This window comes from Dermacentor variabilis, chromosome 7 (assembly GCF_050947875.1).
Source record: "Dermacentor variabilis isolate Ectoservices chromosome 7, ASM5094787v1, whole genome shotgun sequence".
Classification (NCBI taxonomy): Eukaryota; Metazoa; Arthropoda; class Arachnida; order Ixodida; family Ixodidae; genus Dermacentor; species Dermacentor variabilis.
This window is the reverse complement of record NC_134574.1, coordinates 85,604,318-85,616,874: the sequence shown is the minus strand read 5'-3', so window position 1 is coordinate 85,616,874 and position 12,557 is coordinate 85,604,318. Positions and strand designations below refer to the sequence as shown.

General features: G+C 42.5%; 1 protein-coding gene across 1 annotated transcript in view; it reads right to left on the bottom strand.

The window, feature by feature from the left end:
* LOC142586897 (uncharacterized) overlaps nucleotides 1-12,557 on the bottom strand; it is a 32,447-nt gene that overhangs the window by 8,936 nt on the left and 10,954 nt on the right. The window contains exons 2-3 of the mRNA XM_075697777.1: nucleotides 3,485-3,567; nucleotides 1,823-1,879 (exon numbers count right to left, since the gene is read on the bottom strand). Of these exons, the coding sequence (XP_075553892.1) occupies nucleotides 1,823-1,879; nucleotides 3,485-3,567 (140 nt within the window). The remainder of the gene's footprint in view (nucleotides 1-1,822; nucleotides 1,880-3,484; nucleotides 3,568-12,557) is intronic.

Below are 12,557 nucleotides of genomic sequence, written 5' to 3'. Positions count from 1 at the left end.
TCATTATGAAAATGACGTAGGTGATTTAGCATTGCAGGCGCCTTGTAACTAACTAGTTCTTTTCCGTAATTGTTTCTTATTTTAAGTGTTCTCATATTATGTTGCCGTAAGCTGTAATGCACATTGGTAGGTACATTCAGGATATGCTTTGATTTGTTTCTTTTTTAATGTATTGCATCAACTTTTAGTACTATACCTGGTTTGCTTCTAACATAGAATGTTTTGTAAAAGATGACTTGGTTCTAAAGTTTTCTACAAGGCCACGATATCCCTCGACGGCACGTATGACATTTTTGCACTAATATCAATTTATTATTTTTTGCGAAGTAGTGCCCCAAATTAATATGCAATAAGTTAAGCGAGAACAAAAAAGTGCGCAGTACAAGTAATGTTGCAGCCACGGAGTAACCAGGGAGCTTATACCCCTGTTACAAGGGAAGATTTAATGCCATTCGAATCGAATGGCATTCGCATGTAATCCCACTAATCGGGATCTACACGGGAAAATTTAATGTCATTCGAATGGAATGACATTTGCCATCGAATGAGTTCGGGGAACTCATTCGCATTCGATTTCGAACCGAATGTGTACTCTTGACCCCAGATAGACAGCAGCGACATGCAACGCGAAAAAATAATGCGTGCATCAGCAAAGTCAGAAAATATTTTTTAGGCTTCTAAAAAGTAATAATTATGTTTGCAGTGATGATATTTTCACCACGGGTTGTGCTCAAGCGCTATTACTCTTTGCATCAGGAGTCTGTCGCGGCGGTCGGCCATTTTGGATGTGTTGATCGAAGTGCTTTTAGTTGTGAATAATTGGCGAAAAAAATTGTTTTCGTTCATTTTAAAAGTACTCGCAAAAGTTCTTAAACGCGTTTAATAGGCACAAAATTTCGTTGAATTTCAAAAATTTTGTTCCAAATCGTCATTGGTATCATTTGCTAATGCCGTTATATTTTACTGTGTAGCACCGCAAGAGACCGTATGACATTTGATGCATCGAATGCCATTCGATTAGAATGCCATTAGATCTGCCCTTGTGACAGGGGTATTAGTCTATAGAAGAAACGGCCAGGTCTACTTAGTTCCATAGCAATTTGGTCGACGTGCATGTTCCTGGCCAAATCTTCCTGGAACCAGACTCCGAGACTCCGAGACCACTTCTATCGTCCTATTTTCGAAAGGATAGCTATATTGCAATTACGTAGGTTATTAGTAGTAGCAAATATTATATATTTTGTTTGAGAAGAATTCATTTGCACCTTATTTTGTTGTAACCTGCAAGACAGTTGCATCAGGTAATCGTTAACTTTTAGTTCGAGCTCTGTAATAGGAGCAGCTTTAAATATTATGTTAGTATTATCTGCATGCATAACTAATTGATGGGACTCGAGCATGTCACACAGGTCATTAATGTAATTATAAACAAAAAAAAAACGTCCAACTATTGATCCTTGTGGAACACCCTGTGATTTCTGGCTACGATTAAACATCATTATTTACTGCTCACATTGAAACGTGATTCCAGAAAACAAAGGAAATAAAAAAATATATATGAGTCAAGACAGAGAAAGAAGCAGGAAGAGATAACCGTTATGGTTCAGCACCCTTCCTGTTCCTTTCTGCGTCGTTCCTGAGATTTAAGTTTTTATTTTGTTCTTTTCGTCTACTAGTGCGCAATTGTTATGCAATATCATGTGCTAACTTTCCTGACAAGCCGCTTTTACAAAAACCTCCAAGAACTAAGAAAATGCAGACTGGTATATCAGCCCTATGGCATTTCGCAAGTGCAAAAGCACTAAAGAACAGGTAAACTTACTGTGCAGGGAGCCAGATCGTTCATGTTAGCCTGGCACATCGTGAATGGTATGCGAATCTGAAGAAAACGACAAGATCATTAGTAAAAATAAAAGAAAGGATGAAAAGAAGTTGAAAACCTTCATGCGGAGTCAACTCGTTGATCAAAGGAGGCGCAGATTTGCGAGAAGCGCTTTTATCGCATGGCGAGCATTTCCTAAACCACACAACAAAGCTTCAGACGTCTTGACTCGTAAACACTGAGGTAAACGTAAGCGTGTGGCACACCAACAGCGCATTTAGGAGTCTATCGCGTACTTGAGGCCGAGTCGAACTCCTCGTACACGAGCTATCGCTCAAAATAATGTTTTTGCACCCGTAAAATTAACGTTCACATCTTACTGTTTTTTACATCCTTGCCGGTCACACTACCCGACTCCGTCTTTAAGGGTGAAATGTTCACCGCACTATCAGATGCTAATCGCCATGTCGACCACTCAAGACGACGGAGACTTCACTAAAACATGAAGACCTCTATTAGCCGCTGAAAGCTGTAAATAGAGCAATAAAGTTTTTCCTTCCTTCCTTGTTTAAACAACTGTCTTGAACGGAGCCCTCATGCACACCGCCACGCTTAGGTGGCGCTGAAGACAATTCCAGCCCGAAATTGGTGGCCCGTCGCGCGAAACAGTAGCGAGCATCGAGAACTCGCGAAATTAGAGACAGGGGTAAAGAAATGCTTCGGCCGAGAGAAGAGAAAGGCAACGAGGAAGAAAGAGTGCAATAGATTCGCCCATGAAGCATGAGTCAGTCGCACTCCGAGACGTAAGGTTGTTAAAATATATTTTGCTGGGAGTTTTCTTTCTGTTTAATAATAGTTACAATATGTGAGACTTGATGCAACTTTATGAGGCATGTGTGACAATAGTTTGAAGAGCGTAAGGTAAATACGGGCTTTGTGAAATAAAAAATTATCACGTAAGTTCAGGAAAGCATAAAACCGATGTTATGAGTAATATTTTTCTATGTCTCGAGAGAAATCTACCTCACGGCAATTTTATAGTTCGTCAGCATGGTGGCTGCGCTATATGCACCGCGCGACAAAACTTTATCATATGTCGCCTCATTATGAGCTCTGCCAAAGTTTACTGGAGCGTTGTTTTCTGTACATTTTGAAGCGTAATGTGTTGCATGTGAGGATTGTACCATGCCTTGGTGAACTAATGGAGGCGCCTTATCTATATTCGATAAAAATAATGGGCAGGTCCAAAGTGCGTGGTTAAAAGAAAATTCATGTTCATTTAGGACTTTTGCAACAAATTCAATAATTGTGTGCTTCGGGACTCAATAGGGGAGCTTTGAGTACCACATTGAACTGGCATAGCTGCTCTGCAGTAATTGTAAGAGCCGTATAGATCAAATTTGGTGCAAAAAAAATGGGAGGCGGTATTGTTCTTCATGTGGATGTGGATCGTGTGGATCGTGGATGCGTGGTCGATGAAATACTGAACGCATTATTCAAGTTTTATGCTTTATTAGACTAATTGAATATCCTACAGTCCACTTTGATTTGTTCTGCATCCATTGCTCTAAGAGCAACTAGCGCTTTCGGTAGCCCTTTAGGCATTTGTTTCAGTGGGGCACCATAATCGTTATTAATCAGCTTCAAAAGAATGGTACTTACTGCAGTGTTCGGAACTACTTCGGGTCCGACGACTTGTCTCTTACTTCTATCCTCGGCATGTCCCCGCGCTCCGAGAAAAGCGACTGAAATAAAGGCCACGACAAAGTCCTTCCGAATAAGTGAATATATCTCAAGCAAGATACCTTAGTACGCGGCACTGTTTCATAATTATCACCAGCGAATTATGTCCACTGCAGGACGAAGACCTCTCCCTGCGACTTTCCAATTTCCCCTGGTTTCGTTAGCTGATCCCAACTTGCGCTTTCAATTCATGATCAATATTATTTGCGCACCATTGGAATGAGGGCTGGTGGACGACAGACACAGTTCTCATTCCAAGTAGTGCGCAAATAACATTGGTCATGAATTGTAACCAATTATCCCAAACCAATACCACTGAACCTGCAAATTTCCCAATTTCATCACCCCACCTAATATTGTGCCGTCTTCGACTGCACTTCCCTTTTCTTGGCAACCGTTCAATACCTCTAATGGTCAAGCACTTATCTACCCTATGCATCACAGGGCTTGCCCAGCTCCACCGTTTCCTAATCTCAACTAGAATATCAGCCATCTCCGTTTGCTTTCTGATCCATACCACTCTTTTCGTGTGTCTCAACGTTACACCTAACATTATTCGTTCTATCGCTCTTTGCGTTGCCCTTAAAGGCCAACTTTAGTGAAATTTGACTTGGGCTAAACTGAATATAAACGCCTAGTGTATTCTCTCAAAGTAATCTTGGTAAAGCAGTAGGGATGGTAATTTCCTAATTTTGTTATTATCACCTAATAAATAGTATCTATGCATACGACGTGTGCGCCTGGCGGAAAAGCGATAGAGTTGGGGATATGGTGAACATTGAAGAACCGTGCGCAACTATTATTCCCTCAATTGCGCCACGTCGCGCCTAGGCAGCTTGGCGCATCGTTCGCTCAACATTTGCTAGTTGAAGGCCGTATCTCTCGGCGAGCGTTCTCGCTGTTGCCCTCGTGATTTGAGCTGTTGCAACAATGCCGATGAGCTGCGTGGCCATCTGGCGCTCGAATACGTACTCGAGCACGAGCAGTTACTGCGCAGTACAGAACGCTCAGTAGAGGAAAGCCAAATATGTCTTTCCTGTCCCAGCTTTCAGAGCGCAAGCTTGCACCGTGGCGGAGAACGCAAGTGCGACTAGGACCAGCCAACCGCAGAAAGCCTGTAAACTGCAGTTCTCCAAGCTGCACAAGCTAGATTTAAACAGCCCAGTTACCTAGCACAGTCATAGCACAGTCATAGTCACCCCAAGAAAGTGTTTGCCATGCAGATCATGATGGGTAGATCATCTTATGCTTGGAAAACGCTTTCTTGGCGTGACTATAATTACTATATGCCACGATGGCGCACGAAAACAAGAAATAACATTCGAAGGGAAGTTGTGTTCAAGCGCGATATTCTCGAGCGATCACTTCTGGTAGTGCATCACCTTGAAGTTGTTCCGTGCGTCTCTACATCGGACGTGTCGAAGTAGACGAACGAAATCCACAGCACCAGAAACGAGCCGGAACCTCATGGTGCACTTTCACGAAGGAGAACGCGACGCGGCGGCCTGAGTGTAGATGCGGCGGCAAACGACGTAAGAAACATTGCCGCCAGAGCGAAATTGGTGAAGTTTTATCACGACGGCAGTCGGCCCTGACTGGCTGCGCGTTCAGTAGTAGCACTACAGAACACCTATACAAACTTAGAGAAGGAAAACTGTGCCTTCCACAGTGCAACGGAAATAAAAGTACCGGTGGCGTTGTGAACTAAAGTATGCGGCCGAGAGATGGCGCTGGCAAAATCAGAACTAATATCATCATCATTACGTAGTGAACAATAAGGTCGCTATGGCAGAAGTTAGTGGTATTCGTTGTGCTGCTCACTCGCTGGTTTTGGGCGTTTTGCTGCCGCTTTCGGAGCGGTGTTCGTGTGTACGATACTCTAAAATGACTACCGATGCATTTATTATATTGCCAGGTGACCGAGAGGCCTCAAGTGGCAAAAATACACGTCAGAGAAGTAAGCTTACATTGTTTATTGTCAATCGTGAATGAAGCAGTACATGCCCACAATTTTCGTACAGGTCAGGCGGAGCTAACGCTGTCAGTCACTAAGTTTACAGCATACAGAGACACAGATAGTAATCTACTTAACGGAATTGAAAGCTGAAATCGAGTTTTCTCATCGCGCTTGGCGTACCCCTAAAGCAAGGACAACGATACTGTGCTCGCCTCTGCACTCGTACTTGTGTTGCATACGGGGCTCTTTGACGTGTTCCATACTGTACGTATGTTGTCTGCCTTCGACGACTTCAGCTAGATTAAAAAACGAAACATAAGAAGTGCTTAGCAAAGGTGTACTGTCAGTAAGGTAAGCTCAAACTGCAATGTCGCACTATTTTTTAACACATTGGTGATAGGCACGAAGTGTAGAAAGAAAAAAAATATCGTTATGCTAAATTTTAGATCACATATGGTGTTTTCTTGATATGTCTGCGGCACATTCAGTGTTCAGGTGCCGTAGTAAAGGGTTTCACAGAAGTGGAGTACTCGTAGAAAGGCGAGGAACGTTATGGAGACGACAGCGCTTACAAGGACTTTTGCAAATATTGTGTATAAACAAGAACACTAAATAAACATATAAGTATGCCCAATTAATGTTCGCTGATTCTTGTAAAATGCAATTTACGGTTTCATGTTGAACAAGCATCTCGGTTTGCATGTTCAAACAATGCAAAAAGTTACAAGGAGATGAACACGTCAGTTGAGTAACAGAGCTGAGCAAGGGAAGCCTCGGTCTGTAGCCAACGTTTCAACAATCAAACATATTTGTGAGGGCGGTGACGAAGATAAGTTCCCATGCTGAGGGGCTTCCCTTGCTCGTCCACAGCTGATTGGTTGAATATTAAGACAAATTTCGAGTATATTTCAAAAAAGGTTTTGTGAACGCACTGTCCTCAGGTGTGTCATCTGCTGTTGAAGAGAAAGAAAAGTTGATTTTATTGGTTTGTCATGTTTGAGAAGTCTGGAGTAGGCCAGTTGTGTGAAGTTGCCTGTTCTAGCCATCTCTTACGGTGCAGGGTCGCTTACGGTGCAGGGCTAGCCTAGTTACTGATTTTATGCAAAGTGTACGTGAACCTTTTGTAGTTAACAAATGAAAAATGCAATATCCAGATCTAATTCTAATCCTATCAATTATCTTTTTAACAATGTTCCCTTAGATTTGATCATGTCCTATAGATATATTGGTGTACACAACACAAATAATATAAATTGGACAAATATAGAGTATGTCATTAACAATGCTATTCACCTGCTTCGGTACTTACACTGTAACTTTTCCAAAGCACAGTCTACATTAAAACACCTTTACAAGATGCTAATAAGCTCGAAGCTTGAATATGCATCTTCATTATGGTATCCCAGTCTCGTTAGTCTTATTACGTCGCCTGAACTAGTACAAAGTAACTCTGCTCGTTTCATTCTTTCTAGAATGAAACTAACCAGCACTTATTCCCCTAGCTATTCGCCATGTTTCGCTATTTCATAAAATTTTCCGTCATACCACACTTCACGACGACTTCATACCGCGGCCTCAAGTGCATTTCAAACTGCATCGATCATCGCAGAAACGCAGGGATTGATTCTTGCGACACAAAGTCTTTCTTTCAATCTTTCATCCCCCGTACCTCTCAGGAATGGAACCACGTTCGATCAAGGATCGTAGCCATCACCGATAACAAACTTTTTTTGCAAAACATTAGCTAAAATTTTATAATCAGGAGAATCATTGTGTTACCAAAACTCACTGCTCTTGTTTGTTTGTTTCACTCTAGTGCTTTGTAGCCACTCCCTTCTTTATTGGCATATGGCCCTGAGCGTACTTGAAATAAAAAATGGAATAATAAAGTGTAGAGTGACTGCCAGAGTTTAAGTGAACATGAAGCATCATTTGTTCAAAATTGCATTGAGCGGTTTTGAAGGCTTTAAAATTCTTTGGAGTTTCACCTAACAAATTAACGCAAAGAAGGAGCATGTGATACTTGTTGGTAATGCCTGTCAATCTGATTTGCAAATAGCAGATGACGGAATTTGTGCATTACCAAGTAGGAGCTTGCTACATGACGAGAAAAGAAACAAGTTAGAACTCAACTTGTTACTTCTCCGATTGTCATAAAACGCCCTAAAAATCAAGCAAGCTTGTATGTGAAATTTTAGCTTTCCCGCTCGGTACGATACAAAACTATAGACTGCTGCTTTCGTGATAGGGCTCACAGCCCTCTATCTGGTAAACTTGCAAACATTGCATGGTGAGGGACGTAGTTCAAGAGGACCGGTTGTCGTTATGGTGACCGTTGAGCTTCTTATGGCTTGGCGTGGGCAGTTTGCAAACTAATAATCTCTCTTTTGTCCTTCTTCCTGAAAAGAAATCGTGAAGCCATGACAAACATGCAAGCAAAGAATGGGGAAACAAAAGCTTGTCGACTAGATGAACAAATCACAGTTCCAGCTGAAGTGTTCAGAAACACACCTTGCGAAGATTCTGGCTCTGTGGTGACACTTCACTTTTGACTTGTATGTCCAGAGACAATAGTCCAAAGTGGTGATCAAATATGAGCAGCATCTTCGAGGCTGGAGGCAAAAGAAGAAAGAGCCTCAATTACTATGGTGGAGGCGTGGGAGAGCTTGTGATTCATGTATGACTAAGAACAGTGCACAAAACACTTGATGACAGAAAAGCACACAGACAACACTGTTTTGAGTGTTAATTTCTTTCAATGGTGTCCTTGCGTGGCTTGTGCTTAGTGAATACTTGATTAAATTTTTTGCCAGCTACTAGGTAATAAACACTAATTTTATTATGTATGTAATGATATTAATCCAACTGTATCACCGGAAGTAGACTTGCACTAATGTGCTTTGAATTTATCATGCAGACACAGCCAAAACTACTTATTTTACTGTACTCCGTGTTAGGAATTTTAACAACGTGGAAAAATAACAAGAGCCTCGTTTGAATTGCCTTCGAAGAGCAATAGCTTTATTGTGATTTTCCACTTTGAAATGAAAAATTACTGCAGGAATCTGTTTTACCCGCCTCGCACCCGAAGAAACTGAAAGTTGAAAATGCGAAGCCGTGTTTTTTGACTTACCGATGCATACACCCAGAGGCTGCAAGTTTAATCCGCTTTCTTGGGTAGTTTCCAGGCAGACTGTGCTCGGTTCCAGCAACCAGTTTTCACGTTAGCTAGCAAATTTCTTTTCAAAGAAACCGTTATTACGCGGCTAGACATGGCAAATCACTGACGACGGAAGCCGTACATGTAGCCATTACGCCAGTGAAACGCCGCAACTGATAACATTCACCGTCTTTAGACACGATCGCCTGGTAGCGGCTATCGAACGTCGGACGCTTAAACTGGCTGAGATATTATTGTTGGCTAATTAAAACGAACTTGCGTGATGTTGCACAAAGGAAACGACCACCCCGTTCGCAAATATAATCGCCGTTCAATTTGAATTGACAAACAGCACGAACTGCAATCGAAACCAGTGGGCCGCTGCTTATCGCACGTCAGTGAGGTCTCAAAACCTTTATTCGTGTAATAAAGCGCAGGCTTTCATAACGTAAGTTTAATAAAAACAATTGTCTGCTTATTTTGCAAAACGTTACAGATTAACAATATTTGACGGTAATTATGTGTACATTTATAGATCAAATATTTAGCCTCGTTGAGCGCCCCTACCAGAAATAATACAAATTAAGGTATGCGACAATATTACAGTACCTCCACTTAAGCGCTTATGCTGGAACGCGGCGTGGTTGATTTCTCGGCCTCTGTGGCGATCGGTAGAACTTGAGAGTGTGCGGGGCCCGGTATAGCACGCTCAGCAGGTCAGCCTCAGGTACTTATCATCCTTTACTACAGATGGCTGTAGTTGTCTCAACGGCCGACGACTCCGGGACTTCGAGCTTGCCAGACAGCGGCTGGTGAAGTCGGGTACGCCATGCTGGAGGCGTTAATATAACTAAAACTTTACACTGCGCTTTAAACATGGCGCGCAGCAGTGTGGCGATCAGCTGTTGACACAGTGATAACGGACAAGTGCGCGGCTAGCGGGAGCTTGTGCTCCTGGTAAACATCGTGCTCCTGGCAAGCAAAGCTAGCGCCCGATGCACCCTCTTCCAGCTGCTTCGTCGTGCGATAGCACAAGTTCCATTCCCGCAACAGCCACGCCATATTGTAGAGCGCCCAATTTTCGTCGATGTAGCGCTACTGCGTCATGCGTGGATCGTCTCCGCGTTAAGCCGCACTATACCGCACCCTTAGCTCGGCCAGGCCGAAATGCGCACTTCTAGCGGAGGCGGAACGAGTCGAGCCCCTGTTCTTGAACGTAGAGAAACATACAGAGAAAACCGGCTGGGCTCTGACAATACTTCGCATGCAAGGAATGCCGTGGTCGCGCAACGGCGTATCACAGCGCACGAAGCAGCTAAGAAAGTGCAATAACTGTATGGCTGGAAGACGGGCGGGCCCTGTTGATTGATACACCGGAACGCAATACAAGCAAGGACAGTAGACAGCACTGGCGCTGGCACTCCACATTCTTCATTGTACATCACTTCCCCCAAGTGATCATGGCGGCGTTTCGTTTCAGTGTTGGTAGGAAAAACATTGATTACAAGAGCGCTTCGTGACGCATTGACCTATATTGCAAGCGTAAGACTCTACACAAAGGCTACTTTATTTCTAAATTATCTGAAATTGCGCTTGTGACGCGTTCGAAAATTTCGTTGTAGTTGCCCTTTAACTTGTTCTCTAACTTATTTGCTAACCTCCAAGTTTCTGTCGCATGCGTTAGCATTGGTAGAATGCAATGATTGTACACTGTTCTTTTTAACAACAGTGGTAAGGTCGCAGTGAAGATTTAGTAATGCCTGCCGTATGTACCCAAACCCATTTTTATTCTTCTGTGAATTTCCTTCTCGTGATAAGTATCCCGTGTGGATAATTTATGTAGATAAACGTACTGCTGTGCAAATTCTAGAGGCTGGCTGGCGATCCTGAATTATTGTTCCCTTGCAAGGCTATATTACATTACCGTGTCTTCTGTGTATTATTATTCAAACGCTCTAGTACATTTTCTTGGTGACGGTAGTAAATCATGTGCTGTAATTCGTCCGCAGTGTTGCTCAATAGGACAATGTAATCTGCAAAGCGTAAGTTGCTGAGATATTCCCCGTTGATTCTCACTCCCAAGCCTTTCAACTGTGATTGCCGGATTACTTCTAAGCATACAGTGAATAGCATTGGCAGTGAATAGCACTGAATAAATTGCCACAGCACTTCCTTGATACTTTTCTTGTGAAGAATTAAGATACCTGAGGAATCTGTAGATATTTCCCAAGATATTCACGTATGCCTCCAGTACTCCTTGATTACGCAATGCCTCTACGATTGGTTTTATCGCTAATGAATCAACTGCCTTTTTTCTAATCTATAAATGCCATATACACAAGTTGATTGTAATCTGCAGATTTATCAGTTAACTGATTGATCACGTGGATGTGATTCCATGTAGAATATTCATTCCTGAAGGCAGCCTGTTAGCTTGGTTGGCTGAAATCAAGCCTTGCTTTGATACTACTGGAAAATTCTGGTGAAAAATCTTGGTGAAAATTTTATGTGATATTGAAAGCAAGCTTATGTGTGTATAATTGCTCCATTCTTTACCGTCTTGCTTATTATGAACTAAGTATAATGTTGGCATTCTTCCAGCTATCTGTTACACTTGAAGTCGTCAGGCATTGCCTATAAAGGGTCGCATTCTTTCCAAGCATGATATCCCCTCCACATTTCAATAAGTACACTGTTATTCCGTCCTCTACTGCCAGTCATATCTTGCAAGGCCCTTGTAACTACATCGCTAGTTATAGAAGGAGCCCATCCATTCTGTTCATCACTACTTCGAATGAAGGTAGCGTGGCTGCTCTCGGCACTGTACTGGCTAGAATAGAATTATTGAGGTGCTTTTACTATATAACCGAAATTGCTGAAGAGGTTACTCTGCTTATCTTTCGGCGCACACATCCTTCCTTGTTGGATGCTAAGTTTTCTTCTCACTGATTTCATGCTGCGGTCATTTTTACTGCTTCTTGGAGCCTTCCCACGTTTACTGTGGCTAGATGGGTACGTGTGCCGACGGCGTAGTTCATTGCTTCTCCGTGTCATGACAGCAGGATTAGCGCTGCGGTCAGAAGCCAGTCGCGAAACACGCATCGTTGTTAGTGTGTCCGTTTTATTGCGTGTCTATTACGTCAAAATCTTCTGGTTTTCGCAATAAAAGCTCGAAAAAAGGTTAAATTATGTTGAGAGAGTGCCTAAACGTACGATGTTTCTTATTCCCAACGAGTTATTCTCAAAAGTGGCCATATATATTGCCAGTTAACGCGCTTACAGCACGGTGCGCTAAGCTTGCAGTCGCGCAAGTTCTCAGAATTCTCGTAGTTTACTCAGAAGTTCAAGGATTGAATTTTGAATACTGTGGCTGATGGTCGGGAACACGACGCCTTTTAGGCGGCGAGACAGATGAAAGTGTTCGTGCAAAGAGGAAAACTAGCCGGAGAGGCACTACTTGCTTTGCATACACTCTAAACAAAGTAGGCTTTGCAAAGGTGCACATTTTCACATTTTTGTGCACCTTTAACATAAAGGTTACAACAATGCAGCCTTTACATTTTTAACCTTTGCAAAGGTTACAAATGAAAAGTTTACTTTTTTGTTTACATAGGTTATATACTTTTTTTTAAATGTAACCTTTACGAAGGAATAAAACCTTCAGACAAACATAGATTACTTGCTAGAGCACCTGTAACCTTTGGATGGCGCAGTGCTTCTGATAAAATCCCGTATTAAAAATGTCCTTGGTGTTTGGTCAGGGTCACGAAATACAGAACTCCCGTGGACTGCGATTTGACGTGCCCGAATAATACCCATCGAAAACAGAGGTCTACAGACTAGACAGACAAAGATATCCAAAAATGCTCACTGCC